This window comes from Magnolia sinica, chromosome 4, assembly GCF_029962835.1.
Source record: "Magnolia sinica isolate HGM2019 chromosome 4, MsV1, whole genome shotgun sequence".
In the NCBI taxonomy this organism is placed as follows: Eukaryota; Viridiplantae; Streptophyta; class Magnoliopsida; order Magnoliales; family Magnoliaceae; genus Magnolia; species Magnolia sinica.
Window position 1 is genome coordinate 21,472,690 of NC_080576.1, and position 27,589 is coordinate 21,500,278.

The window sequence follows — 27,589 nt, forward strand, 5'->3', positions numbered from 1 at the left end:
CTACCACATTTCTACACACTCGCACCTAAAACCCTCTTTACTGGGTTGCGATTTCCGTTGGCTTTCCGATCATTCGCCCTTGGAAAATACTTCCCATTTCCGGCGCAACTCCTGGATTCCGTCTCGTTTTCCGGCGACTGGCGGTGAGTTTGCAGCTGCTGCAGTTTTCCCGGCAAGCGCTGCCGCTTCCACAGCTGCTCTCGTTTTTCGACGAAGGCGATCGGCCGGTAAATCGACGGTGATTGTCTTTCCGAAGATCGTTTTCCTGCTAGTGCTGGCGATTCTCGAAGGCAGGTTCTCTCTCTCTCTCTCTCTCTCTCTCTCTCTCTCTCTCTCTCTCAATCATCAAGGTGCACCAAATGGATGGATAGGATTTTCGAAGCAATGCAGTTTTTTATTATCAGTGGGCCATCCGACCAACCAATGGCATCAATCACAGGACGACCATTGTGACAAGCATCCTATTTCCTGTTTAGTGCAACGAGTGGGAATTCTCCTATCTATCCACCAAATGGATGGATGGAAATTTCCTACTTTCGGTTTTTCCGTGCATCACAATGGTTAGAAAAGCCTGTCTCTTCTTCTTCTTCTTTTTTTTTTTTTTTGGTAGGTAAGCTGGATTGAACCTGACAGTTCAAGGTTTAGAACTTTCCAATTTCAGCATTTTAGTTTGTTTTTCGTTCTCGATTTTACAAATTCAGTGATCGAGTAACCGGAGCTTGGTAACTGTTTTCTTCTACTATAAAAAAGAATAACAGATGCAAATAATGCAAATAACCTTTCAAGAATCCTTATTTGGATGCTCTTTCCTCGTATCTGTTGAAAATTTAGATCGGGTCATGCTGAAGATGAATTGTTGATGGGTTTTGATCTTTGATTGTAGCTATGGATTATAAATGCACTTGAGTTTTGCCAGCCTTAGCGAAATATTGAGAGGAAATCAACTCCAACAAATTGTAATCTCTTGATAGAAATTGGGAAATAATATATTGTCCATGTTAGAAGCATTGTCTCAGGAGATGGATTGCACCAACTTCCCCGGTCGACTGTGGAAGGTTGTTGTAACTGTTGGGCTAGTTTGAGAGCTCAGTTCTGCAAGTTGTAGTAGCTCATTAGATGAAAAGTCATCTTGCATGTTGTATTTCTGATGTTTAAGTCCAAATCATGGTGTCTGAAACAAGCATTTTAAGTTTCTTATGTCTCTCTTTTATCCCTCAAACAAGCCTACCTCAAAGCTCATTTGCGAAATCCGTTTGATTCCACAGGATTTAAAATCCACACTGCCAAATGAGCCTAAGCTGATTTTCAGCCAAGCTTTGTGAGTGTGGGACCAGTCCATGCTCTGTGGCTCTATCCCTTTTTTCTATTTTAAGGTTTGGTGCAAGCTGAAGATTGGATTTGTGTATGAGATCAAATCTGATACCTGATTCATGCAGTCCAATTGATCAGTATAGCAAAAGCGGCTTCACACACTATTGTAGAGAGAACTTTTGAGAATAAAACACAAATCAAAGAACCACAGGATAACCATAGCCCTTCTGATACAAACACAACAATGAAGTGTATAGTATTTCTTAAAATGAAGTAACATAAGATTTCCTGCCAATTATCAGTCCAAGAGGATTGAGTTCCATTGTTAAATTTAGTTGCAACTATGAAACGATGCCTCAATACAACCCCTGAAACTTTTTTCTAGCAACACATTCAATTCCCATGCACTAATTCCTTGGTTACAAGCAGCCACGTTCTTTTAAATACCCTACAAGGATCATCATCATCATCTAAGCCTTATCCCAGCTAACTGGGGTTGGTTACATGAATTTAGTACCACCATTCAGCTCTATCAAGGGCCATAACTTCAGTTGGACTGTATGTTATTAAGTCTTTCTTACTACCTCCACCCATATCCTTTTGGGCCTTCCCCTGATCTTTTAGAGCCCTCAACTTGCAATAACTCGCCCATGACTAGCACAATTCTTGGGCTTAGCCACAAGTGTTTAGCAATTTATTCGTGAACTAAATCCAGCTTAACACATACTGAACCTTAACCCTTGGTTAAATGAACTGCAACTAAAGATATCTAAGAAGCATCCAGCTCGTTATGTGAGCTGGTTAGCGCGCACCGCTATTAGAGGGGAGATTTGGCATCGAGTCTTGACAATGAACTGGTTTTACTCTTGCCCATACCGAGTATGATGTAATTCAGATCAAAATAACTATTTGTTTAACAATGTAAATCCAAAACACCAAAGATGTGTAAGGAAATAAAACCCCATAACAACACGGCCGTACAGCTCGTGCGGACCCCCCATGGCCCAGACATTTGGCGGTGCAACTCTTCACCTTCTACCCACGTGGGGCACTGAACTTGGGAATTATTTACATCATATTTCCAGGTTCAGTATGTAAGTTTCTGTTGCTTGTGCATGCATAGTCACGATCATATAATGTTACTTAGTACAATGCAGATGCTGTTAATAATCATGTGTGCATATCTTGTTCAACTTTTTCTTGTTTTACAATTAATGGAGTAGAGTTTTGAAATGTGATCTGCATATGATGTATGTAGTTGGTTAGAATGGTAAAATGTTTGGTGATATGATCGTATATTAAGATTTCATTTTGGCAGTGGATTCTTAAAGCGCATTCTACATATGATATCTGTATATTCCGTTCTAGTGAAACTTCATTTCAATCTTTATTTCTGAGTTGATTACTTGGGTATGCTAGAGCAGTACAGTGTTTCAGTTATATTTGTTGGTTTTTTTTTTTTTTTAATACTAGAATCGCGTGCTTGGAACAAAAATCCAGGAGAGGGGCTGCAGCACTGAGATGAATTCAAAAAGGGGTGGTGGCAAGGCCTCCTTGGCTGCTGCTGCTAGTTCATCACCCAAGGGGAAAAGCATCAGTCTTCAGCATGGCCATTCTTCTGGAGGCTCTGGCTTTGCCAGCAACATCCCCAAGATTGATCAGTCGAGTCAGGATATGGCAGATCCGAGCATGGATTCTGCTCAGGATGGTGAATGGGAAGTCTATGGGAAGAAATCACGGAACCGAACTGGTAATGGTGCTGCGAAACCACGGGGTCCCTCAAATGCTCCCCCTAAAGCTTGGGGTCATCAGGAAATGTCGCAGAAGAAGATCGTGCCTGGGAATGGAGGGACAGGGAAGGTTCTTGGAAATAATTGGCAGACAGAAGCAGTTGACTCCAAGAGACAGGCTGGTAGAGGAAACACACAGCCTCAATCATCTTCTAGGGGTTGGGAAGCTGCCTACACAGCATCACAACAACCCACCATCGCTCCTCCTCTGCCAAATGGATGGCAGTGGCCTGCCAGAGCTGGTTCTTCCAATCGATCTCAAACTAAGACTTTAGAAGATGTGCAAACCAAAAATGACATTATTTCGAAACCGCTTCCTCATGGAGTAGAAGACACTGGGTCTGAGGTGGGACATGCTGATGATGGTTCTGATGATGAGCACCCGGTTGACAGTGATGAGGATTATCTGACTGATGATTCCGATTCTGATGTGAGTCAAAAGAGCTTTGAGACTCGGAAGAAGAATAGGTGGTTCAAAAAGTTTTTTGAAGAATTGGATAGTTTGACTGTTGAACAGTTAAATGAGCCATCAAGGCAGTGGCACTGCCCTGCATGCCATGATGGCCCAGGTGCTATTGACTGGTACCGTGGTCTGCAGCCTCTATTGACACACGCAAAGACAAAAGGATCCAAAAGAGTGAAGCTTCACCGTGAACTTGCTGAACTTTTGGATGAGGAATTGCAAAGGAGAGGGACTTCGATAATTCCGTCAGGTGAAGTAGCATTTAGTAAATGGAAGGGTCTACGTGAGACGACAACTGATCATGAGATAGTTTGGCCTCCAATGGTTATTGTTATGAATACAATACGTGAGAAAGATGAAAATGATAAGGTACTCTCTGATTTTATTTTTTTCCCTGTCACCAGAGGATTTTGTATTTGTTGTGTACTTATTCTACTACATACTGTTTCATTTTGCATTTTGACAAAGCTGGATACAGTGACTATGGAATAGTACTTTTAAAAATCGATTACTGACAACCACACTGTAGCCTGCACATTTTCAAATTTAAAACCTTTTGATCACTAAGCCTGGTTTAAAACCTCAAAACTCAACTTGGACTTGAGGACGTAAGTCTGAGTTTACTCGAAGCTTAGCAGGTGGTCGAGTGTGTTAGTTTTGAAAAACTAGTGGTACTCAAAGCTCAGCCAGGTACCCGGTTGAGTGCGTTAAGTGTGAAAACTAGTGCTGCATTGAGACCAACAAGGAGACCAATGATGCTCTTGCTAAATTGCCTATAATTTGTATTTTTACTCTAATACTCGTCCTTTTTTCTTAACATTGTTCTCAATTGAAAGTAACTACTTATATTGTCTCATCTTTCCAAGGACTGAATCAATTATTTGGAGTACTCAGTAGAAATTCTTGAGCACTCAATCTCAAGTTTTACAAGTACTTGATTGCTTATTTTCCTGCATCTCAGGAAAGAGTTATATATGTATATGTATGTGTGTGCGCCTGCGTGTGTGACCTGTCTTGACCATGTCAATTCCCTTGGATAAATAGTTGTTTATAAAAGCATGAAGTATAGAAAACTGGACCTAGACATATAGAAATGCTTTTACTCTTTTAACGAGTATGTCAGCAATACTCTAGAGCAAGACAAAGATGCATATTCGAGAGAGAGAGAGAGAGAGAGAGAGAGAGAGAGAGAGAGAGAGTTTTCCTCAAACCAACATCTGAAAGTTTTATATTGAGAATTCACTTTTGGCCTTCTTAGTTCTTCTATCAACTGTTTCCTATAGTGTTGGAGTCTACAAACATAGTGCTTTTGGGTAAGTTGTGGTGGTGTTTCGGGTTGGAGGTAAATGCTCTGTGGAGAAGATTGGTTGCCTCTAAATACGGATGTGAGGAAGGGGGTTGGTGGACAAGAGATTCTTCTCTTTATAAAGCAGGGCGGCATTAGTCTACTTGATAGACTCAGGCTTCTACCGTGAAGTATCTACTTGAAGGGCTCCTATATTCTCAACTTCGTTTTGTCCTGCTCCAATCCTATTAGTGCTGTATGCTTGGTGTTTATAATATTAATCAGTCCTCACAGGATTAGCTGCACCAACAGCGAAAATCAAAGTCATTCCATGCACATTTATTTGATCACTCACTGGATAAGCAGTTTTGAGTTCTCCCAGTGTTTGTTACATCTCAGGAATACTTGAACTCTGGCCTCAAACAAGTTCGAGCAAGCTTTTCAAATTTATGAAGCTCTATTTATTCAATTGATAGCTAGAAGTTGGAGATATTAGTCTACTTGATAGACTCAGGCTTCTACCGTGAAGAATCTACTTCAAGGGCTCTTATATTCTCAACTTCGTTTTGTCCTGCTCCAATCCTATTAGTGCTGTATGCTTGGTGTTTATAATATTAATCAGTCCTCACAGGATTAGCTGCACCAACAGCGAAAATCAAATTCATTCCATGCACATTTATTTGATCACTCACTGGATAAGCAGTTTGAGCTTTGTACTTGTACTGTGACAATCAGTTGTTTCCATATTCATTACCTAAAACTGCTATTTTCCTTTATCTCAACTCCATGTTATTAGTCATGCAGTTATACAGTTCACAGAGAGAGAGAGAGAGAGAGAGAGAGAGAGAGAGAGAGAGAGAGAGAGAGAGATGGATATAAAAGTTATATCCATGGCTGCTATTTCTGGTCTTGCTAAGAGACATCTTGTGGCTTCCTTCATAAGGTTTCTAGCTGGTCAAGGCTCAAGAATTTATTCATTAACTCAGAACTTGGGTGAGTTGACTAAGTGTAGTGAACCCAAATTCCAAACTTGTAATCATCTTTAAGAGATTTTTTTATAAAAATTTTTGCTGACGTGGCTTGAGTTGAATTTGGAACTGAAAAACTGGTTCTGGAGACGAGATTCAGTTTGGAAGTGGTCGCACGAACTGTACATGCATTGCATTTTAACATGAGCACCTAAACTAAGCAAAAATGTTTCTTCTGCAGTATGTTGTAATTGTGTATTTCATTGATTTCCTTTTGCACATTTGCAGTGGTTAGGCATGGGAAATCAAGAGCTTCTTGATTGTTTTGGCAAATATGATGCGGTGAAGGCGCGACACTCTTACGGCCCTCAGGGGCACCGTGGGATGAGTGTCCTGATATTTGAGGGTTCAGCCATGGGATATTTGGAGGCAGAACGTCTACACAAGCATTTTGCAGAGCAAGGAACTGATAGGGAAGCTTGGGACCGCCGCCGGGTGCTCTTCTGTCCAGGCGGCACGCGCCAATTGTATGGTTATATGGCATCCAAAGAAGACATGGAAAATTTCAACCAGCACTCTCAAGGTATTCTTTCCATCATTGGCTTTCATTATTTGGGCTGTTCATGTCTGGACATGAACATGCCTATGTCAGCCATTAACAGTAGCTGTTGGACCTGCATCCCATAAAAACCCAATTGCTAACCTTTCCAAATAATGGATCATGTCCATGGGTATACACGTATGAAAAACACCTTTTTTCATGTAGTTGATCAATGCATTAAATGGTTCTATTGAGTGCAACCTTTTGAGAAAAATTTCTGTTGAATTCTAGTAGAGATTCCACCAAATGGTACTTGCAGGAGGCATGGTACTTGTAGGAGGTTACAAAATCAGCTAGTGATCTCAAATATCAAGTCATCTAGATTAACTTTAAATCTTTACCAGATTCACACGTGATAGACAAGGAGGAAAGTTATGCAACTTGATAAAAAAGGTTATGGCCAAATAAGAGCCTACTTCAATAAGCTATTTTTCTTCTAGCTCTTGTTTTGAATAAGCTTGTTTGGTAAAATCACTTTTTTCAAAACTGAAAAAAGCTCATATTTGAAATAAGAATGCTTGGTAAAATGTTTAAATAAGAGCTTTCTTTTTAGGGGTACTTATGTCATATTTAAAGATTAAAACAACTCATTATAAGAGCAATCTAGAGGGTTGTTTTGGTGGATGTCTCCATAGATGGACCGTGCACCAAATGGCAAAAGAATAAATGGCTAAAATCTTCTTATTTTAAAACATTTGGGCCGTCCATTATGTCAGACATTGGATGTGGATCGTCCATTATATGGAGGCCACATTTGATGTGGACAGTCCATCGTGTGAGCCAAGCCTTCAAAGTGGGCTATCCATCATGGTATGCCCATCTTGGATGTGGACCATTCATCAGTAGGGGGTGATCTTTGACGTGGACCGTCCATCATGTGGGGCCTACCTTGATGTAGGTTATCCATCATTGCTAACTGTCCTTTATGTGGGGCTCCTCAAATGTCCACTACCCATCATTTGGAGTCCACATTTGATGTTTCCACTGTGTGGGCCCCACCTTCGAAGTGGGTTTTCAATCATGTGTAGGCCACTTTAGATGTCCACTATCCATCGTGTGGGGCGCACCATCTATGTGGATCATCCATCATGTTGGGCCACTGAATATGGGTTGTCTATCACGCAGGACTTTGGATGTGGACCATCCGTTAGGTGGGGCCCACTTGATGTGGATTGTCCATCAGGAGGGGCCACAATTTGATGTGGGCCATCCATCATGTGAGGCCGACTTCATCCATTATGTGGGCCCACCTTTGACGTTGACCATCCATCATGCGGGTCCACCTTCAATGTCCATCATCCATCATGTGGGTCCCACCTTTGATGTGGACCGTCTATCAAGTGGGGCCCACTTAATGTGGATGGTCCATCATGTTGGGCCACACTTTGATGTGGGGCCCACCTTTGATGTGAACCGTGCATTATGTGGGCCCACTTTGATGTGGACCATTCATTATGTGAGGCCCACCTTTGATGTCTGCCATCCATCATGTGGGTCCCACTGTTGTTGTGGACCATCCATCATGTGGGGCCGACTTGATGTGGATGGTCCATGCAGGGCTACATTTTAATGTGGGCCATCTGTCATGTGGGACCCACCATTATGTTCACCATCCATCATGTGGTTCCCACCTTTGCTGTGGACCGTCCATCATGTGGGGTCCCAACCTTCAATATGGGTCGTTCATCATGTCAGCCCACCTTTGATGGCAACCTTCTATCATGTGGTCCCACCTTTGATGCGGACCATTCATTAAGATGTCCGCCATCCATCATGTGGGTCCCACAATTGCTGTGGTCCGTCCATCATGTGGGGCTGACTTGATGTGGATGGTCCATGCAGGGCTACATTTTAATGTGGGCCATCCGTCATGTGGGACCCACCATTATGTCCACCATCCATCATTTGGGTCCCACCTTTGCTGTGGACCGTCCATCATGTGGGGTCCCAACCTTCAATATGGGTCGTTCATCATGTCAGCCCACCTTTGATGTCAACCTTCAATGTTCACAATCCATCATGTGGGTCCCACCTTTGATGCGGACTGTTCAGTAGGTGGGGCTCACTTGATGTGGCTCATCTACCACACTTTGATGTGAGCCATCCATCAAATGGGGCCCACCTTTGATGTGACCGTGCATCATGTGAGCCCATCTTAATGTGAACCATTCATCATGTGGGGCCCCACCTTCAATATGGGCTGCTCATCATGTGGGCCTACCTTAGAGAGATGGCAAAGAGAAGAGGGCAAGATGGGAATTACTTAAAAAGTTTAAGGACAAACTTGTCCAAAAATTAGCCAAAAATGTCCACCCGCTAAAAGCTCTTTTAAAAAACGTGACCCGTCCATCATTTTAAAAAAAAAGCTTTTTGCTAGTTTCTAAATTAGAGCTTATTTTTTTAGAACTAGCAAATAAGCTCTTATTAGTAGAGATGCCAAACAGCCCCCAAGACTGCTCTTCGGTATCTCCCCACACGGCTGATAAACAGCCTGTAAATACCATGATAAACTAAACCTAAAACCACCTTTAATATCAGCCACGATAACTTGCATGTGAGGACTTCAAAAGATAGAAACTGGTCAACAGTGTCGGTTGCATGTTGGTTGATAAAGGTCCACAAGGTGACTTACTAACGGACAAGTACAAGATCTTGTAAAGGCTGAGAGCAGGCAGAGACCCTTGGGCCAAAGTGCACTCAAAGGAGGCCTCTCAAATAGGCAACTAAGCCTTAGTAAATGCTCCAGTAATAGCGGTTGAAGTAAATAAATGTGGTCTTTTGATCTATGAGAAAATGCAGCTATTTATATAGTCAATTGCAAACACCATATTCTAATGACGGCTTTTTAGTACAGATGGTGGGATCTATTCTTTATGCTCCTAGAGCTAAATCGGGCCAGCCTTAGGTATAGAGGCTTGTGTTGGCCTAAGGTATGAAGGAAAATAAAAGGACAACAATGTTCTGTTTTACGGAGGTTGATCGAGGCTCACTTGGAGACTACATGGACCCATATGGGCTGAGGGCAGGCAGAGACCCTTGTGCCAATTGTGGGTCCAATTATAGAGACTAGTAGGGAAGTAGAATTGTGGAAGACCTGGAAATATGTAAAAATGACAAAGACAAGCAAAGAGAGTCATAAGACCAAAGTATTGTGGTAAAGGTTAAGCATTAGCAAAAGTGAAGGAAAGGAAAAGCAGAGATATAAACCTCAATACATCCACAAGTTGAGGATCAAAGGATCTTGGTGAGAGATGAAATTAGGGAGAAATGGAGGCTTCTTTTAAAGATTGTTGGATAAAGATGCTCCATGGGGATTGAACTAGGAGGGGCCTTGGATCCTAGGGGTTGGGAGCACGTGCATTATCATAGAAATTTGGGTATGGGTAGTAAAGGCAGCTTTAACACGCATGAGGAAAGGATTGGTGTGAGACAAATGATACACCTGTGGATAGAGGTGGGCATCGAGTCGAGTCGGACCGGATTGGGTCCAACTCTAATCGATCTGAGACTCTCAATACATAATTCGAACCCGATCCGATCCGGGACCGAGTCCGGGTATACGGACTCGATCCGATCCGGTGCAATACTGGCATGACCCGAATTGAGCCCGAATCGGTCAGGGAAACCAAGTCAGATCGGGTTGGATACGGTTTAGATCGAAGTTTCTATTTTATTTTATTTTACAGTGTGGTCCACTTGATCTTTAGATCTGTCTTATTTTTCGGCTAAGGCCTTAAGACGAGCCTGCCAAATGGATGGACGGTTTGGATATAACACATACCTCATGATGGGACCCAAATAACTTGCTTACGTCAGTACAGAAGCATGTACACAGTGCACCCGCCCGTTCACTTCTCGTTCAAAATTGGGTGACGTTACGGGTTACCCTCCATTAAAATATTAATAATCATTTTTGAGTCCACCGAGTGTGGTTCACAAATCTAGACCATCCATTACGTGTGTCCCACTTGAATGACGAGTCATACCAAGTTTCATATGCATCCAAGTTTTACGTGGGCCTCACCATGTGATTTTATATGTTTTAGGAATGTCTTCACATGATTTTAGATGGTATGGCCCACCTAAGTTCCGTATACGGCTGATTTTTGGGATATCCGATAGATTAAAGGGAACCCATCAAATGCATGGTGTTGATGTTAGACACGCATCACGGTGGAGCCCACACAGCTCGACCTCGGGGAAAGTTCCCATGAGCTTGACTGCGACTCATTGGTTACTCCCCTCGGCAGCCTGGCAAGCTCGGTGCTCAATGCACCTCGAGCCATGCGCTGCCTGAGAGGAGTGGCCTGATTTGTTACTTCCCTGCCACGCTGGTAGTTAGTGCTCTGTGGACCTCACTATGACATTTATTTCATCCATGTTGTCCATCTATTTTTCTAGATCATTTTATAGTATTTTTATTTTTTTTAAAAATGAGGTATATCCTAATCTCAAGTGGACAACATTATAGGAAACAATGTTAAATGAATATTGTGCGGATTGGATCGGTCCGGATTAACCACCGATCTGAACTCGACTCGATGTATGGTCGGATTTGGGTGGGCCTACTCGATCCGGCCCGATCCAAGCCATCGGTTTGATTCGAATCGGGTCGGATCTGGTCTGATCTGATCGGGTCGGATCCACCGGATCGGGTCAGATATGCCCAGCTCTACTTGTAGAAGTGTGGAAGATACTGGGCAACATTGGGTTAATTTGTATAAGTTGTCTATTCAATAAAATCTTACAAGCAAAAGAAATGCTATATGAGTGGAGGAGAAACATTATAGTGACCTTTTCAAGAAGGGGATTTATAGTGTTAAGGATCAAAGTTATGAGTCAGACTATGAAGTTGTAGGACAGGTGGAGTAAATATTTAGACATGAAACGTGGATATTGGGATTCAGTTTAGTTGTGTTTGGCTTCATGCAAAAGAGATTAAAAAAATCAATCTTATTTTTCCACAAAGACTATTGATGAAAAGGTATATACATAAAAGGAAGAATGTCTGATCAAAAGAAAAAAAGGGGGGCTCTTGGCCCATTTGGGAGCTTGGATTTGGAATGCATTGGAATCCAAATCATAATGACATTGGAATCAAAGTGATTCTGAATTCTCATTTGTGTTTAGTTGAAATGCATTTGATGCAGGACATGAAATTCGAGTATGATGTGCAAGATTTTCAGGCTTTAGATCACACTAGTTCAAAAACGATTACACAAAATTCTACATCCCACACAAAAGTTCAAACACTCAATCAAGGGGAATCTTATGCGGATCCAGGCCTACACATGCTAGGGCCGGATCAATCAAAATTATAAACCAAACAAGAATCAAAGGAGGGTAAATTCATCCACACATGCACAGAAATAATTCCCTAATCCAAGGGGTTCACAGATTTCAATTCGGGAAACTCTAAGGTTGAAGAAAGGTCATAAAATTGGGGATTTGAGTAATTTAGGGTTAGAGTTAGGGATTTGAGGTGAAAGATGAGAAAAAGAGAAGAGAGACGAACTAGAGAAGTACCGCACGTGTGGATAGTAGTAATGGCCCGGACGCACGTGCGTTTGCTATCCACACGTGCGTGTGATCCCGACCGCATGTGTGTGGGGCACACTATTCAGAAAAAGGCCACCTTGGCCCTGGTCGGCTAGGCATGGACTCCAAAACCGCCAAATCTCAGCTCGATTCGATACACGGTTTGTGCCTAGTGCTCCGCTGAAGTTTCAGCCCTCCTGCAGGGCCAAATTCTGGAAATCTGCTGTAGATGGAGAAACACTTGCGAATATTGATGGATTTGCAGATGGAATGCTTGTAAGAGAAGAAAAATATGTATGGAAGAAGGTGGGGGTGAATCGGGATAGGTGTGGCTTTTCACCACGGTAGTTAGCCTTTCGATGAAGGGAGGGCCTCGCACTCAATTGGATTTTTCCACTACTCAAGAACTCAGAGGAGGAAAAAAAATGCAGAATTTTTATTAAATTTCAATGAATCAAAAGAACTACAAGGGGTGCCTATTTATATGAAAACTCTATACCTAAAACTCGTGCCATGTGCACAACCTATTACTTGGCGATGAAGTAAACCAAAATAAAAATTAACCAAAGAAATCTAAAACATTCATAATATTCTAAATAACATAAATAATCAAAAACTAAAATATGAACTTTATCCGACTAGTGGGCCACGATCATGAGATCCCATAATGGGCTTTAATTGACTATCGGGCTCACTTTTTTGAACCAAAACTCCATCTTTTAACTAAGAGGCCCTCCCTGGACGTCCTCATAGAGCCAGATCGACGGTGAGGCCCTCCTTGTGTACGTGCGTAGGAGGGCGACGTGCGTGCGCGTGTGCGGGTGATGTCCCCATCAATTCTCCTCGGTTGCAAAGATTTCGCCACTGGCGAAATAAAACTGCTGAACTGTTCCAGAATGTCAGGATCAAGTCTTTAAAGATCATCATCAGTGAGCCACGTGCTGTCTAAAGCTGGGCGTAACTTCCATTTAACTAGGTACTTCTGAAACCCGCCGTCCGATGTTGAAACTATCTGATGGTCCATGACATCCTTTATTTCCTCTCTGGATGTGTGAAGGTTAGGTATGGGAGGTAGAGGCTGGGAAAATGGGTCAGATGGGTATGTATGGGACATAGAGGCTGCGAAAATAGCTCGAGAAGGGGCCATGGATCAAAGGAAAGGTCTAGAGAATTAGGATGGTTAGGTGAAAGGCTGGACAATGCATCAATGACTCCTTGAAATGCAAATAGATCCTCTACATTGAATGTGGAACTAATTCCCATGGAGGGTGGAAGATTTGCTACATACGCATTGAGACCGTTTCGCTTTATAATTTTGAATGGTCCAGCGCTATGCGCGTGTAATTTTCGAACGGTTCCTTGAGGATACTGCTCTGGCCTGATACGGATAATCACAGAGTCCCGTACATTGAATTCCTTGAAACATTTATGTTGATCTGCAGAAAATTTGTAATGCTCATTACTAGTAGTGATTTTCTGCCTGAATTCTTGATGTCATGAATGAATGTGTTGCGCAAAAGACTCTGCAGGCTCTGACGGCTTATGGGACAGTGACATAGGAACAAGATCAATGGGTTTCCCAGGTTTATAACTAGTAATGACTTCATAAGGACTGAGACCTGTGGACCTATCAACAAAACTATTAAACGCAAACTCGGCTTGAGGTATTACAATGTCCCATGTTCTAGTGTACTCTATATCCCTCCTAGAGGGAGACTCATCTGGTAGATCATCAGGAAAGACATCACGGAACTCATCCACTACCGAAATAGCCTCAGTGGGTAACTCTACACTATCCTCTGGTGCACCCTCTCTAGCCACAAGGCCGTGCATGTTGTACCACTCAAAATAGTGGTCTTGATGTCCCTCGTGGGGTGGGTGCAAGGGTGCATGCCCATGAATGATTCCTTGACCAACTCCTTTCATTAGTTTATCCTCCTAGCTACCTGCCTGAGATTGAACATCTACCCCAATGGTGGGGTCGTCCCGGCAGAGGCATTTAGTTGGGTAATGCACACATCAAATTGATCAAAGCGTTGGTCTATATGTTGTTCCCAGCGCTTACCCAAAGACTCGATCTGCTGGGACAGTTTGTTTAGTGACTCTAGCAGTTGCTCTATGTTTAGTGTAGGGTGTAAGCCAAAACCATGACCCGTACGTGTGGGCATACAGTTGCTAACTCCACCTAAGGACTTTCTATGACGACTATATGCAACTAGTCCAAATGGGACTAAATGGTCCTATGAGACTCTATATGAGGAAAACTACGCAGTGTTACTATAATCCAGCAATATAGTTATCGAAATAAAGGACTAATAGAAAGTTACAACAATGTGAATTGCTAACTCCGTGCTAACAAAACTTTCAGCAACTAATATCAGGGCCTACAGTCTTCTAAACAGATATATGTGATGAAACTAGATGCATAAGGACTTAAACAAATTAACCCTAAACATATAATGTATTTCCCTATAAGAACCCTAAGCTCTGATACCAAATTTGATGCAAAACATGAAATTCAAGTATGACGTGCAAGATTTTCAGGCTTTAGATCACACTAGTTCAGAAACAATTACACAAAATTCCACATCCCACACAAAAGTTCAAACACTCAATCAAGGGGAATCTTATGCGGATCCAAGCCTACACATGCTAGGGCCGGATCAATCAAAATTATAGACCAAACAAGAATTAAAGGAGGATAAATTCATCCACACATGACATAAATAATTCCCCAATCCAAGAGGTTCACAGATCAGATTTCAATTAGGGAAACCCTAAGGTTGAAGAAAGGACATAAAATTGGGGATTTGAGTAATTTAGGGTTAGGATTAGGGATTTGGGATGAAAGAGGAGAGACGAACCAGAGAAGTACCGCACGTGTGATCCCGGCCCATATGTGTGGGGCCTACTATTTAGAAAAAGGCCACCTTGGCCCTGGTTGGCCAGGGATGGACTCCAAAACCCCTAAATCTTAACTCGATCTGATGCACGATTTGTGCGTGATGCTCTGCCGAAGTTTCAGCCCTCCTGCAGGGCCAGATTCTGAAAATCTGCTATAGATGGAGAAACGCCTGCAAATATTGATGGATTTGCAGATGGAATGCTTGTAAGAGAAGAGAAATATGGATGGAAGAAGGTGGGGGTGAATCGGGATAGGTGTGGCTTCGCACCACAGTAGTTAGCCTTTCGATGAAGGGAGGGCTTCGCAGTTCGCACCCAATTGGATTTTTCCACAACTCAAGAACTCAGAGGAGTAAAAAAAAAACGCAGAATTTTTATTAAACTTCAATGAATCAAAAGAACTACAAGGGGTGCTTATTTATAGGAAAATCCTATATCCAAAACTCGCGCCATGTGCGCAACCTATTACTTGGCGATGAAGTAAACCAAAATAAAAACTAACCAAAGAAATCTAAAACGTTTATGATATTCTAAATAACATAAATAATCAAAACCTAAAATATGAACTTAATCTAACTAGTGGGCCACGATCATGAGATCCCATGATGGGCTTTACTTAACTATCAGGCCCATTCTTTTGAACCAAAACTCCGTCTTCTAACTAGGAGACTCTCCCTGGACGTCGTCATCAAGCCAGATCGACGGTGGGGCCCTCCTCCTTGCGTATGTACGTAGGGGGGTGGTGTGCGTGCGCGTGTGCGCGTGTTGTCCCCATCAGCATTGGAACCAAATCTTCCGTTTGAGAGCTTGTATTTGGAGGGCATTAGAATTCTTCAATATATTGACAGGACTTAGATTTGATTAACTAAATCAGCTTTCATATCCCAAATTAGAGAGTGTGTGTGTGTGTGTGTGTGTGTGAGAGAGAGAGAGAGAGAGAGAGAGAGAGAGAGAGAGAGAGAGATATTTGATAGAATGATTGTAACAAGCCCATTAAAATATATACTTTAGTCAAAAAAGAGGAAATTCTGAGACTCAGGTGGGCCACAAATGCAAGGATCACAAACAAGTGCCTCATCGATGTTTTTTAACCGTCCATTTAGATGTCCATTGTTTGGATGGTTCAGATCATTCTATTGATGTGATTTTAGTATTGCAGCCAATAATTGGATTGTTTTGGGTTATTATCAGTGTGCCATGTGTCCTATGGATTAGTAGCGTAGAGATATCTTTGTTACATGTGCGACTCTCTAACGTGGGAGAAATGATTTAGTATGCATAAAATCCTCCAATCCCTCAGGTACGCCACCCCATGTTTGGCCTTGATCCAAAAAATCAGGCTGATTCAACATTCAGGTGGGCCACCTTATTGGGAACGATATAAAATTATACCTAAAACCTCTAAATTCATGTGGCATGGCCCATTTTGGAATAGTGCGATTTTTTAATGCCTATTCATCCTGATGAGGGTCTAATTATCCACAAATGTTTTTGCACCTAGGGAGGTTATGTGGTGGGTATGAGGACGAAAGGGGACCTATAAGGATATATTGACATCATTATAGACATGCATTTGGATGTTGTCACAATACTGAGAATAGCCTGTAGTAGAGCTCCGCAATCTGCATAGCACCAGCTTGTTAGTCTTTATCATGGGTCGGTGTTAGCCCTGATGAATTGACTACAAGAATCCCGATGGATTCTCTTGGCCCATTTGGGAGCTTGGATTTGGAATGCATTGGAATCCAAATCACAATGACATTGGAATCAAAGTGATTCTGAATTCTCATTTGTGTTTGGTTGAAATGCATTGGAACCAAATCTTCCGTTTGAGAGCTTGTATTTGGAGGGCATTGGAATTCTTCAATATATTGACAGGACTTAGATTTGATTAACTAAATCAGCTTTCATATTCCAAATTAGTATATGTGTGTATGCGTATGTGAAATATTTGATAGAATGATTGTAACAAGCCCATTAAAATATTTACTTTGGCCAAAAAAGAGGAAATTCCAAGACTCAAGTGGGCCACAAATGCAAAGATCACAAACAAGTGACTCACCGATGTTTTTTAACCATCCATTTAGATGTCCAATGTTTGGATGGTTCCGATCATTCTATTGATGTGATTTAGTATTGCAGCCAATAATTGGATTGTTTTGGGTTATTATCAATGTGTCATGTGTCTTATGGATTAGTAGCGTAGAGACATCTTTGTTACATGTGCGACTCTCTAATGTGGGGGAAATGATTTAGTATGCATAAAATCCTCCAATCCCTCAGGTACGCCACCCCATGTTTGGCCTTGATCCAAAAAATCAGGCTGATTCAACATTCGGGTGGGCCACCTTATTGGGAACGATATAAAATTATACCTAAAACCTCTAAATTCATGTGGCATGGCCCATTCTGGAATAGTGCGATTTTTTAATACCTATTCATCCTGATGGGGGCTATGAGGCACATAGGTTCAATGATTGGATGGCATCAAGATGGGCCATACACAACTAATGGTGGGTGTGCCCATGCCTGTTGTTTCCTGTGTTCTGGCCTACCTGAATTTGGATCATCCTAATTTTTGGGTTCCAGGGTGAACATGAGGCAGCTTACCTCATGAACGGGTGGATCTCATTAAAGTTCTACCCCTGTGGCTCTCGGTTAGTGAAAGTGGACCTACATGAGGTAGGCTAGCGCGGTCCTTAAAATTAGCAGAACCACGGTATATTTCAAAAGTAACTTTAGTAAGGGCAGTTATAGAAGTGAGTCTTTAGTTAAAATTGATGGTCAGGAGATTCCTCAAAAGTGATGTTTTTTGTTACATTGGCTCTATTGCTCAAAAGGATGTGAAGATTGACTAGGATGTTTCTTGTAGAGCTAAAGCTAGGTGAATTAAGTGTGGAGATGTGCATCTAGAGTGTAGAGTGGTTATGGTGGCTGCATGCCTATGCCTATGAAACTCAAGGGCAATTTCAAACTCTTCGATCTACTTAGGCTATATGGACCAATCTATGATGATGGTGATGATGACTTTTTGGTCCTTCCAAATGTGGAAGGGAATAAATTATTGTACATGTTTGATGAAATTCACGACTTGGTTTCTAGGATAAACATACCGTTTGTTCATGTAGTTTAGCAGAGCCAATAAAGATGTAGATACTCTAGCTAAAGATGGGGTGTGCTAATAAGAACCTTGTACAAGGAATTCTTACTCTTTATCTTGAAGCATCTCATCCCGACTCTAATAAAAACTTGTCATCTCTCAAGAAAAGAAAACTGAAAAAGTAAAAAAAAAAATGTATTGTATGCTCTTGAAATTTTGATGGTCCATTTTTCAGTTACTTTCATCTAGTGTATTTTCCCTACAAAGTAGCATCTACTTTGCCTGACATATGGGTGTATGTGAATGCATATGCACGCAAGGGTAGGCGTTTATGGTCCCAAACGCTAGAAGATGTGAAAAACTTGGATTGAAATTTCTGATTGCCAAAGCCACATTGGATGAGCTGAGTTGGTCGACAAGTATATTCGACGTGAGGGTTAGATATGATTGATTAGCAGGTCAGTTTTACCAATGTGGAGACATTATGGAAAATGGTTTTGTTACAATTACTAGAGCCTATTGATAGAAAAGAACAAAGGAATTTTGGAAGGCAAGGTCTCATTGGTGGAAAGCATTAGAAGAGGAATTATCAGATTGATGTAGGACATGGCATGGATGCATTCTTAGCATGGCTGGACCAAAAGAAAGCCAAATGGAAGCGGAAGTAGTTTGTCAGATCCGGGCCTAGTCCTACATAGGGCATGACGTAATTGGGCCCTAGGTGTGTTCGGTTCGAAGAACTTTAATTCATATAGGGAGAAATTGTTGTTTGAAGTGTGAACCGTAAATCGGCCAATAACTTTTGATCTGAGTATCGTTATGGACATACGACCTATCAATCTTTATCGTGACAGGCCATCCGGGGTCAATCGACCCACAAAGTGGGTCATGACTATCCGTTTTGCGAGAAAACGCATGCTTCCAGTTCAAAAACAGAATTTTAGGAAAATTTTACTATTTTTAGTGATTCTAATTTTTCTCATATTTCTTTATTTTTAGAGTTTTAGATATCTACCTTTTTTTAGAAATTACTTGTGCTCATGATTGGACTTTTCCAGTAAGGTTTATCTAGACTTTCTATTTTTTTTTGGAAATTAAGCTTTAGAAGAATTTTGCTAGAATTGGAACTTTTGTTAGGGTTAAAATTTTGCTATTTTTGGTAATTACGAATTAGGGTTAATTTTTTCTTTATTAATGGTGTAATTGAGAGTTGATACACATTAGACATTATTCAATAAAAATATTTGTGCGAGGAGAAGAAACTATTTGTGCTAGGAATAACTGTCGAAATGATGAAGGCCCTAGGGGTGAGGGGGTGTCAATATAGGAGGAGAGGCGTGGAAATCAAGGAGAAGATCTACCTCTAGCCTAAGCAATAGAATCTTCTTTCTTAAATGTTGATAGGAAAGCGCGTAAGGAGACAGAAGGAGGCTCGATGTGGAAGAGGGGTGGCAAGGAAGAGAGTAGCTGAAGCGGTAGGAAGCCGAAAAGGTGTCCAAGAGAAAGGAAAAGGAAAGGTCGTAGAACTTCCTTCCTATTACCTCAACAACAAAGGAAAGGAGGATTACAGTGAGTGGACTGAAGTAGTGAGGCGAAAGAAGAAATCGGAAGGGAAGAGGGAGGCCCTCAACGTATCACCCCCTTTGGATTTTCTAATATTGTTCGTGGAGTCCTTTCCGGTGGGGTGGGATGTGTACTACTTTACCAGGGTCTTCTCTAAAGTAGGAGACAACAAGGAGGTAATCATTCCCAGAGACAGGAAGTCAACGAACTTCATGGGCTTTGCTTTTGTGCGTTTGCTAAATGAGGAACAAATCTAGAAAGCCATTGATAGTCTCCATGGAAAGAGCTTTGGTGGTAACAGAATCTTGGTGCAATGAGCTGAATACGGCCCAAGGGAGAGATATAGAAGAACAACTGAGAAGGGGGTGGGAATCTGTCCCTCCCATAAAGGGGTGATCAAAGGAGGGGGTGGCGGAGTATTTTCTGTTTCGGAGAAGGTTTTCCCAACGATGGAGAGGGGGAAACGGTCTTTTTGCAGAGGCAGTGAAGGTGCTTTGAACTTCGGAAGACTTAGACAGTCAGAATTGAATCAGCAATAACCAGTGGGTATGGAGAGGCTCTACGATGGATGCCAAGAAGGTTTGTGTGAATCCGTTTGATTGGTGTGCTCCAGAGGTTTAGGGGAATTCATTGACTATTTATGTGAGGGAAGAGTTGGTGAACGTAGAGCCGGTTCAGCCTTCCTACCTGATCGCAGATAGTCAAGAAGCCGAGGGAGAAGAAGAAATGTGGCCATCGAAGAACAATAAAAGACTGAGCACCTGCTTTCAGCTCGAGACAACAAGTGGATGAAAGATGCCCTTAGGAGAGTAGGTCGCTTTGTTGGAGTGTCTTGTGGGGATTGGTGACAACGTCAAAGCATTCATGCATTTTGTCAAGGTGACGGGCAAATCAGCTTTATCTTTGCAACCAGGCCCAAAGTAACTTGAATCCCCAAGAGGTTGGCGGGAACTACGTAGTCTGGTCTCATCCATTAACTATGATATAGATCGAAGGGTTATTGTTGCAAAGAGGGGGCTTAGGGGTGAAGAAGGTTTCTCAATGAAGTTACTCTCATGGAATGTCAGGGGGCAAGGATCGAGGAACAAGAGGAGCTGTGCAAGAAGATGAAGCCACACTTGATAGCGCTGCAAGAAACAAAGATGAGCTCGGTAGATGGCAAACTAAGTGATTCAATTTGGGGCTGCAAGCGTAAGGAGTAGGTAGTGATGGATTCCATTGGTGCCTCAAGGGGTATATTGTAGCTTGGTTGACTCAGAAATGGATTAAGGTGGATGCTTGGGTTGGATCATACTACGTCTCAATTCTTCTTAAAGATGTTGCCTTAGGTTTCCTTTGGGTCTTCTCATCTGTTTATGGCCCCTGTGTTGCTGCTCAGAGGGACCTTTTATGGGCGGAATTAGACGCAATTAGGGCTAGATGGCAGCACCCATGGTGCGTAGGAGGGGACTTCAACGTCACTCGATTCTCTTTTGAAAGGAGGAACAATCGTAGGATTTCCCCAAGTATGAGGGCCTTCTTGGTGAACAACAACGATATGGTCGATCTCCCGATGAAAGTGGCTTTGTTCACATGGTATAATGGTAAAAAAAAATCCTACGATGTCGCGTATTGACAGGTTCTTGGCCTCAGTTGATTGGATCGATAAATTTCCTCTTGCTAAACAAGTGGGTCTTCCAAGGGTGACATATGATCACAAACCAGTGATTCTACAGGCTGAAGAGGCAAATTGGGGTCCGAGACCTTTCCGTTTCGAGCGAAGTTGGCTGTTGGTGGAAGGTTTTGCCAAACTAGTGAAGGAATGGTGGGCCTCTTTCAAAGTAAAAGGTTTTGCAGGATTTGTGCTATTCCAGAAGTTGAAGATGCTTAAAGATTTATTTATTTTTTCTTCAGAATTAACAAATTTATTGAAGAATGGACCAAAGGAACGAAAAGAACATGGAGAGGGAAACAAATGCTATTCTTTCAAATATTCACGACCTAGACCTAAAAGAGGAAGGCGGTTCCTTGTAAGAGGAAGAGTTGAAGCGAAGGTCTGAGCTGTCTACTCAGTACAAAAAGAGAATTCTAGAGGAAGAGGTGAAATGGAGGCAAAAGTCTTGTGCTCTTTGGCTCAAGGAGGGAGACAAGAACACAAAATTCTTTCACAGCATGGCGAGTGCAAGGGCAAGACAGAACAAGATTGGCTACGTCATGGTAGAGAACACTCATGTGACAGACAAGGATAGTATCTGCAATGCCAATGTAAATTTCTATAATCAGTTGCTGACTGCAGATGGGGGAGAAAGGCTTCGGCTAGATCATCTCCAATTTGTGCAAATCACTCACTTTCATGCAGAAGACCTTGAGAGACATGTTACAAAGGGGGTGCAGTTGGTAGTCAGGGCTCTTGGGGGAGACAAAGCCCTAGGCCCAGATGGGTTTCCACTTGCTTTCTTTCAAGTATTTTGGGAGGATGTCAAGTCTGACGTAAGGGCCCTTGTAAAAGAATTCTTCAATAGAGGAAAATTGTCAAAAGAGATGGTGGCCTCATTCATAGCTCTTATCCCTAAAATTGAAGGAGTGGAAAACTTGAAAGACTTCAGGCCCGTAAGTTTGTTAGGGAGCCCAGACAAGATTCTAGCCTCCAGGTTGCAACAAGTTCTACCGAGCGTTGTGTCAGGGAACCAGAGTGCGTTTGTGGCTAGTCGTTAAATTCTGGATTGTGCATTACCCGCGCACGAGTGTGTTGATTTGAAATTCAAGGGAAGCCAGGATCAATGTGCAAGTTGGACATCGAAAAGGCTTATGATCGCGTCGATTGGGGCTTCATGGACTATATGTTGGCGCGCCTCGACTTTGGTCAAGTTTGGAGAAATGGATGCGGGAATGCGTGGGATCAGCCTCCTCTATTCTAGTTAATGGCTCACCGAAAGGCTATTTTAAGGTGTCTAGAGGTCTCCGACAGGGAGACCCTTTATCCCCTTTTCTTTTTTTGATTGCGGCAGAAGCTTTAGGGAATATGCTACAAAAAGGTCATGAAGTGGGCCTCACAAGAGGGTTTAAGGTGGTGAGATTGGGACCAGCAATCTCACTTGGAGTTTGCAGATGGCTCCATATTATTTTGTGAAGTGGAGGTAGAGATGGTCAATAACTTGCGAAAGATAATCGCTTGTTTCGAAGTTGTGTCTGGTCTGAAGGTGAACGATCGGAAATGCAAGCTACTAGGAGTGCACATGTTAGAGGAAGAGGCTCGTAATCTTGTGGGAATCTTTGGGTGTGGTCCTGGCAAATTTTTGTCTACCTACCTAGGTCTCCCCCTATGTATCAGCAAGCCGGCTAGACATTTGTGGGACCCGGTGATCGAGAGGATAGAGAGGAAGCTATCCGGGTGGAAGAGTAGACATTTGTCGCTTGGGGGTCGGCTGACTCTTATAAAAGTGGCCTTTGCTAACATGCCCATTTATTTTTTGTCGTTGTTCAAGTGTCCAAAATTGGTACTTGACAAACTAGAGAATCTAAGGCGTTTCTATGGAGGGGAAAAGAGCCCATGAAGAAGTCCCACCTGCTAAAGTGGGAGGAAGTGTGTAAGCCTATTCAGGAGGGGGGAGCTGGTTTGAGAGTGTTGAACAAGACTCTTTTGGGAAAATGCTTATGGCGATTTGCTACGGAAGATCATAGTTTATGGAAAGAAGTGCTTATAGCCAAATATGGAATTCGCCAGGGGGGTTGTTGGCTTAAGGAGACCTCTAGATACAACGCCCCGGGTCTTTTAAAAGGAGTTTTTGCAAGAGCCCCTAAATTCAAGGAAGAAGTTCTTTTTTCGGTGGGAGAAGGTACGCGGGTTCATTTTTGAGAAGATCTATGGCTGCAAGATTACATTCTCAAAGACGCTTTTCCAAGCCTAGCAGCAATTGCTATGAACAAGGACGTGTGTGTTGCTGATTGCTTCTCCAGAAACAAAGGTAGTGTGTTTTGGGCACCTCCTTGCTGTAGAGGTATGAGCGATGAGGAGATCAATACCTTCATTAGGCTTGAACTCTGCGGTGATATGTGGGGAGGGAGAGGGTTCGTTAATTTGTAGAGATCAGAAATCTGGATGCTTTTCAGTCCGATTATTTTATAAGAAGTTAGCAACTCCTACCACGTCCCCTTCGTTCAATTACCGATTCTGGAAGTATGCACTCCTCCTAAGGTGTTGGCATTTGTTTGGTTGGTAAGTCAGAATAGAATCCTTACCGTCGACAATCTTAGAAAAAGGGGTGTGGTGCTCCCTAATGTTTGTTTACCATGCATGAGGGTCGAGGAAATGGTGGGTCACCTTTTCATTAACTGTCCGTTTGCGAGGCAGATTGGGGGGTCCTTCTTAACAACCTTAAATGTCAGATGGGTTATGCCGGAATCCATTCCCTCCTTCCTCGCCTCTTGGAGTGAAGGAGGAAGCGGAAAAGAAGGTAAGGCGATCTGGCATCTTGCAGCCATTGGCCACTCTTTGGGCAATTTGGGAAGAAAGGAATGTGAGGTGCTTCGAAAACAAGCAGGTCTCAGTGGATAGAATCTTTAGGAAAGCTTTGGCTTGGACTCTTGATTGGATCGTGGATTGGAAGGATTTGGATCCTTGTGTAATCTGTGCCGTTTTGGGCATCTACTTTTCCTTTTTCCTTTTTGCTGTTGACCTGTCGTGTTCATTCTTTTCCACTTTGTGCAGTTTTCTAATAAAATTTCATTACCTTCCCAAAAATTTGGATCCTTTGTAATCTGTGCCGTTTTGGGCATCTACTTTTCTTTTTTCCTTTTCGCTGTCGTGTTCATTCTTTTCCGCTTTGTGCAGTTTTCTAATAAAATTTCATTACCTTTCCAAAAAAAAACTTGTGGATTCAAGAATTACCTTGTGGATTCAAGGTTTTAAACACTTGAGGAAGACGGCGATCTTCCTCTTCATGTCATCACACTCTTCTGTGTCACAGATCGGAATCAAATGGAGCTTGGCTATACCTAAATGCATAGTTTTTCCGGAGAGGACTTTCTTTGTGACTTGAAATCATCATTCTTAGGAGGGGAAAATCTCAGCCTGAATGGTGAAATGGAAGTCCCTTCCTCCAGGCCTATTAATGCTTAATTTTAACGAAACATCATTTAATATCCAGGTCCGGCTAGCATCAGTTGAGTTCCGAGTAGTAACAAGGGTGAGATCCTCATGGACTTTCTGGTCCCCTGTGGTGAGATACGTCCAAATGAGGCAGGGTTGATGGCGATGAGAGAAGGATTTATAATATTTCTTGCCAACTTCAACAGTGTCTGTTCATCAAGTGAGATTCTAATAATGTGATAGACCTCTCAGGGTGAAATTGGTCCTTGGAAACTTGATTATGCATTTATGGAATTAGATCCCTTCAAATTAATAGGAGCATTATGTTCTCAATATTTTGAGAGAGGCTAACGAGATTGCTGACTCGTTGCTAAGAGGGAGTGACAAGAGGGTCACTCAAATCAGCTCATCGTTGCCTGGTTTGATGTTTTTGTCGTCTCCTTGATAAAATTTTGTTGTAGTTCAAGAAAAAATGTCACATCAGATGAGCATATCGAACATGGTGATGTTTCAAAGGTGTAATTTCATTTATTACACTCTTTTTCCTTGTTCGTTATGTGCATGCGTTAACTTGACATCCACTTAATTCCTGTTATAATGACATGTGGTTTTCTGACTCTTTGAACAAATTCAATTTAGGCAAATCAAAACTTAAATTTGAGATGCGGTCATATCAAGAAATGGTTGTCGGTCCAATGAAGCAAATGAGCGAGGACAATCAGCAACTGATCTGGTACAAGAACAAGGTAGCCAAACAACAGCTGCATAAGAAGGCGCTCGAGGTAACAATGGGAGAGATGAGTAGGCAACTCCGCATCGCCAGCGAGGAGAACAGGATTGTGAGAGAGAGAACTAAAAGTCAACATCAGGAGAACAAAGAAGAGGTGATATTTGGAACCCACATATTACTTCATGCTATCATAATTAATGCTCAAACTCCATGATAGACACTAAAATTGGCCAAGTTGACTTGGTTAGGCAGGGTTCTGATGACCAATTCAAAACTGTAATTATTCTATTCTTTTCTCTAAAATCCGGAGTTTCCTTGACCCAACTGAGCAGTCACAATCAAGTAGTGAATTTCTCAGTCGAGTTCTGTGTTTATACTGGTTACTATCATAGCTGTTAAGCCTGCATGGGCCTTTAAGGCATGGCCCCCCAGGTCACTTCAGTTACCGAAGTTTATAGTTATTATATATAATGTTATGTTAGTCCACACATATATAACTGCAGCCATTAAGACATTCTGTATACTGATCTTCCGAAAAGAAGAAGTCATTCCATATACTGCCATTTTTTTCAGTACCCTTTTCCCCCCATCTTTATGGAAGAAACAAATAGACAATACATGTGGATAAAAATAGTCATTGTTTTATTCAACTATTGCCCCACCAGGCCCATCAACAACTGAAAGAGAGGATATTCATTTTTTTTGGCTGGCTATGTGACATGTCTTACTGAACTTTGCTCCTTTTTTTTTATTTTTTATTTTTTATTTTTATTTTTCTGAATGCTTTGTCTGTTTTCCTCTAGATGGATTACATGGAGCGATTTTTCAAGGACCAAGTGGCTGTCATTCATGAAACTTTGGAAGCAAAAGAAACAGCTTTTGAGAAATTGCTCCAGGAAGAACGTGACAGGGCAAAGCTATCCAACAATGATTCTGGAAGCAAAGAGGAGAAGAAACTGAGGTATTGAATTTAATTGACATCTCTGTGATGAATTGTTTATCTTGTTGATGGAAGGTGATAGAGGAAAATTAAACTTTAGCCCCTTTCCATGTGTGTGTGTGTGTGTGTGTGTGTGTGTGTGTGTGTGTACACATGCATATGCTCACGCACTTGTGCATGCAGTCACACACACACACACATGTATAAGATAGGTTCCTCCTAGGTTCTACACTCTTTAGAGTCCACAACTACCAAATAAATTTTTTGGCTGGGGGTGATCAACTGATCAACCAAAAGAGCCTTTGCTAATAGTAACTGTTTTAGGATTTGATATTCATAATATGGCACCATCTTGGTTTTCATTGTTTAGATTACCCAAATTCCAAATATCTTTTGCCAAAACCCCATCTTGGTTGAAAAAAATTTCCATCTTGCAAGCAGTTATTTGATAGAAAGGGTTGTTCTAGCGCCTTTTTTTTTCCTGTCTATTTTCCCAGAAAGAGCATTACGCAAGTGTTTGAGGTTTTCAATACAAATCCTCTTAGGTCTTGTGTTCACAAGAAGTATGTTGGATTTGGAAATTTCTCCATTAGTATCTTATTGGCTAACTTGCCATTTATATAAGAAAATGAGCAACTTACCCATTCATCGGAAGTCTCACTCTTCTTCCTCTATTTCCTCTCCTGTAGGCGAGAAGAGATTGCTAGATTCATCGACAGCCAGACGAAAGGAATTGAAGAGTTTGAAGCCGAGAGGGAGAAACTGATAAAGTCACACGAGGATAAGAAGACTGAATTGAAGCGGAAGCATTTAGAAGAAGAAGTTGAGTTAGAGAAGGAATTTGATGCTGGATTGACCCAACTTATGGAGAAGTACTCGCCACACCCTTCCGAACCTACAGTCGGTTCTTGAAAGACGTAAAAAGTAAACAAGAAAAATGACCCAAGGAGACTTTTTCATTTCTTGGTTTTTCTCCCACGTAGGTTTTACTTCTCCTTTTAACAGCGAACCAAAACTGAAAACCGAACATGCTTTCTGCTTTTACACTGAGAAAGTAGAGTTTGTTTTAAAAGCTATAGAAAATGAAATACTGAGATCGGCTGAAAAACAGTGTGATCCGGCTTCGAGAGCATATCGATCGTAGTACTGTTGTTAATGCCGGTTTTATTAAGAAAATAAAGTAGAGTTTGTTTTAACAGCTATAGAAAATGAAATACTGAGATGGGCTGGACAAACAAAAAAGGTGTGTCGAACCACTGCTGAATGGATGTTCATCTCAGCAGCTGGGGCCTAAGGTGGTTCATGCCTATTTATGGTGAGAACTGAGA

At 41.9% G+C, this 27,589-nt stretch overlaps 1 protein-coding gene across 2 annotated transcripts; it reads left to right on the plus strand.

Moving 5' to 3' along the window:
• LOC131242733 (protein SUPPRESSOR OF GENE SILENCING 3 homolog) lies at positions 1-27,393 on the plus strand. Of its 2 annotated transcripts, none has more exons than XM_058241565.1 (6): positions 1-294; positions 2,785-3,933; positions 6,106-6,400; positions 25,231-25,475; positions 26,125-26,282; positions 26,951-27,393. In XM_058241565.1, exons 2-6 carry the CDS (start codon positions 2,833-2,835, stop codon positions 27,171-27,173), a joined length of 2,022 nt encoding a protein of 673 aa, XP_058097548.1. In that variant the 5' UTR covers positions 1-294; positions 2,785-2,832; the 3' UTR covers positions 27,174-27,393. The 2 variants fall into 2 exon arrangements, with proteins under 2 accessions (XP_058097548.1, XP_058097549.1); XM_058241566.1 differs by having other exon boundaries at positions 1-290.
• The last annotated feature ends 196 nt before the right edge of the window (positions 27,394-27,589 follow it).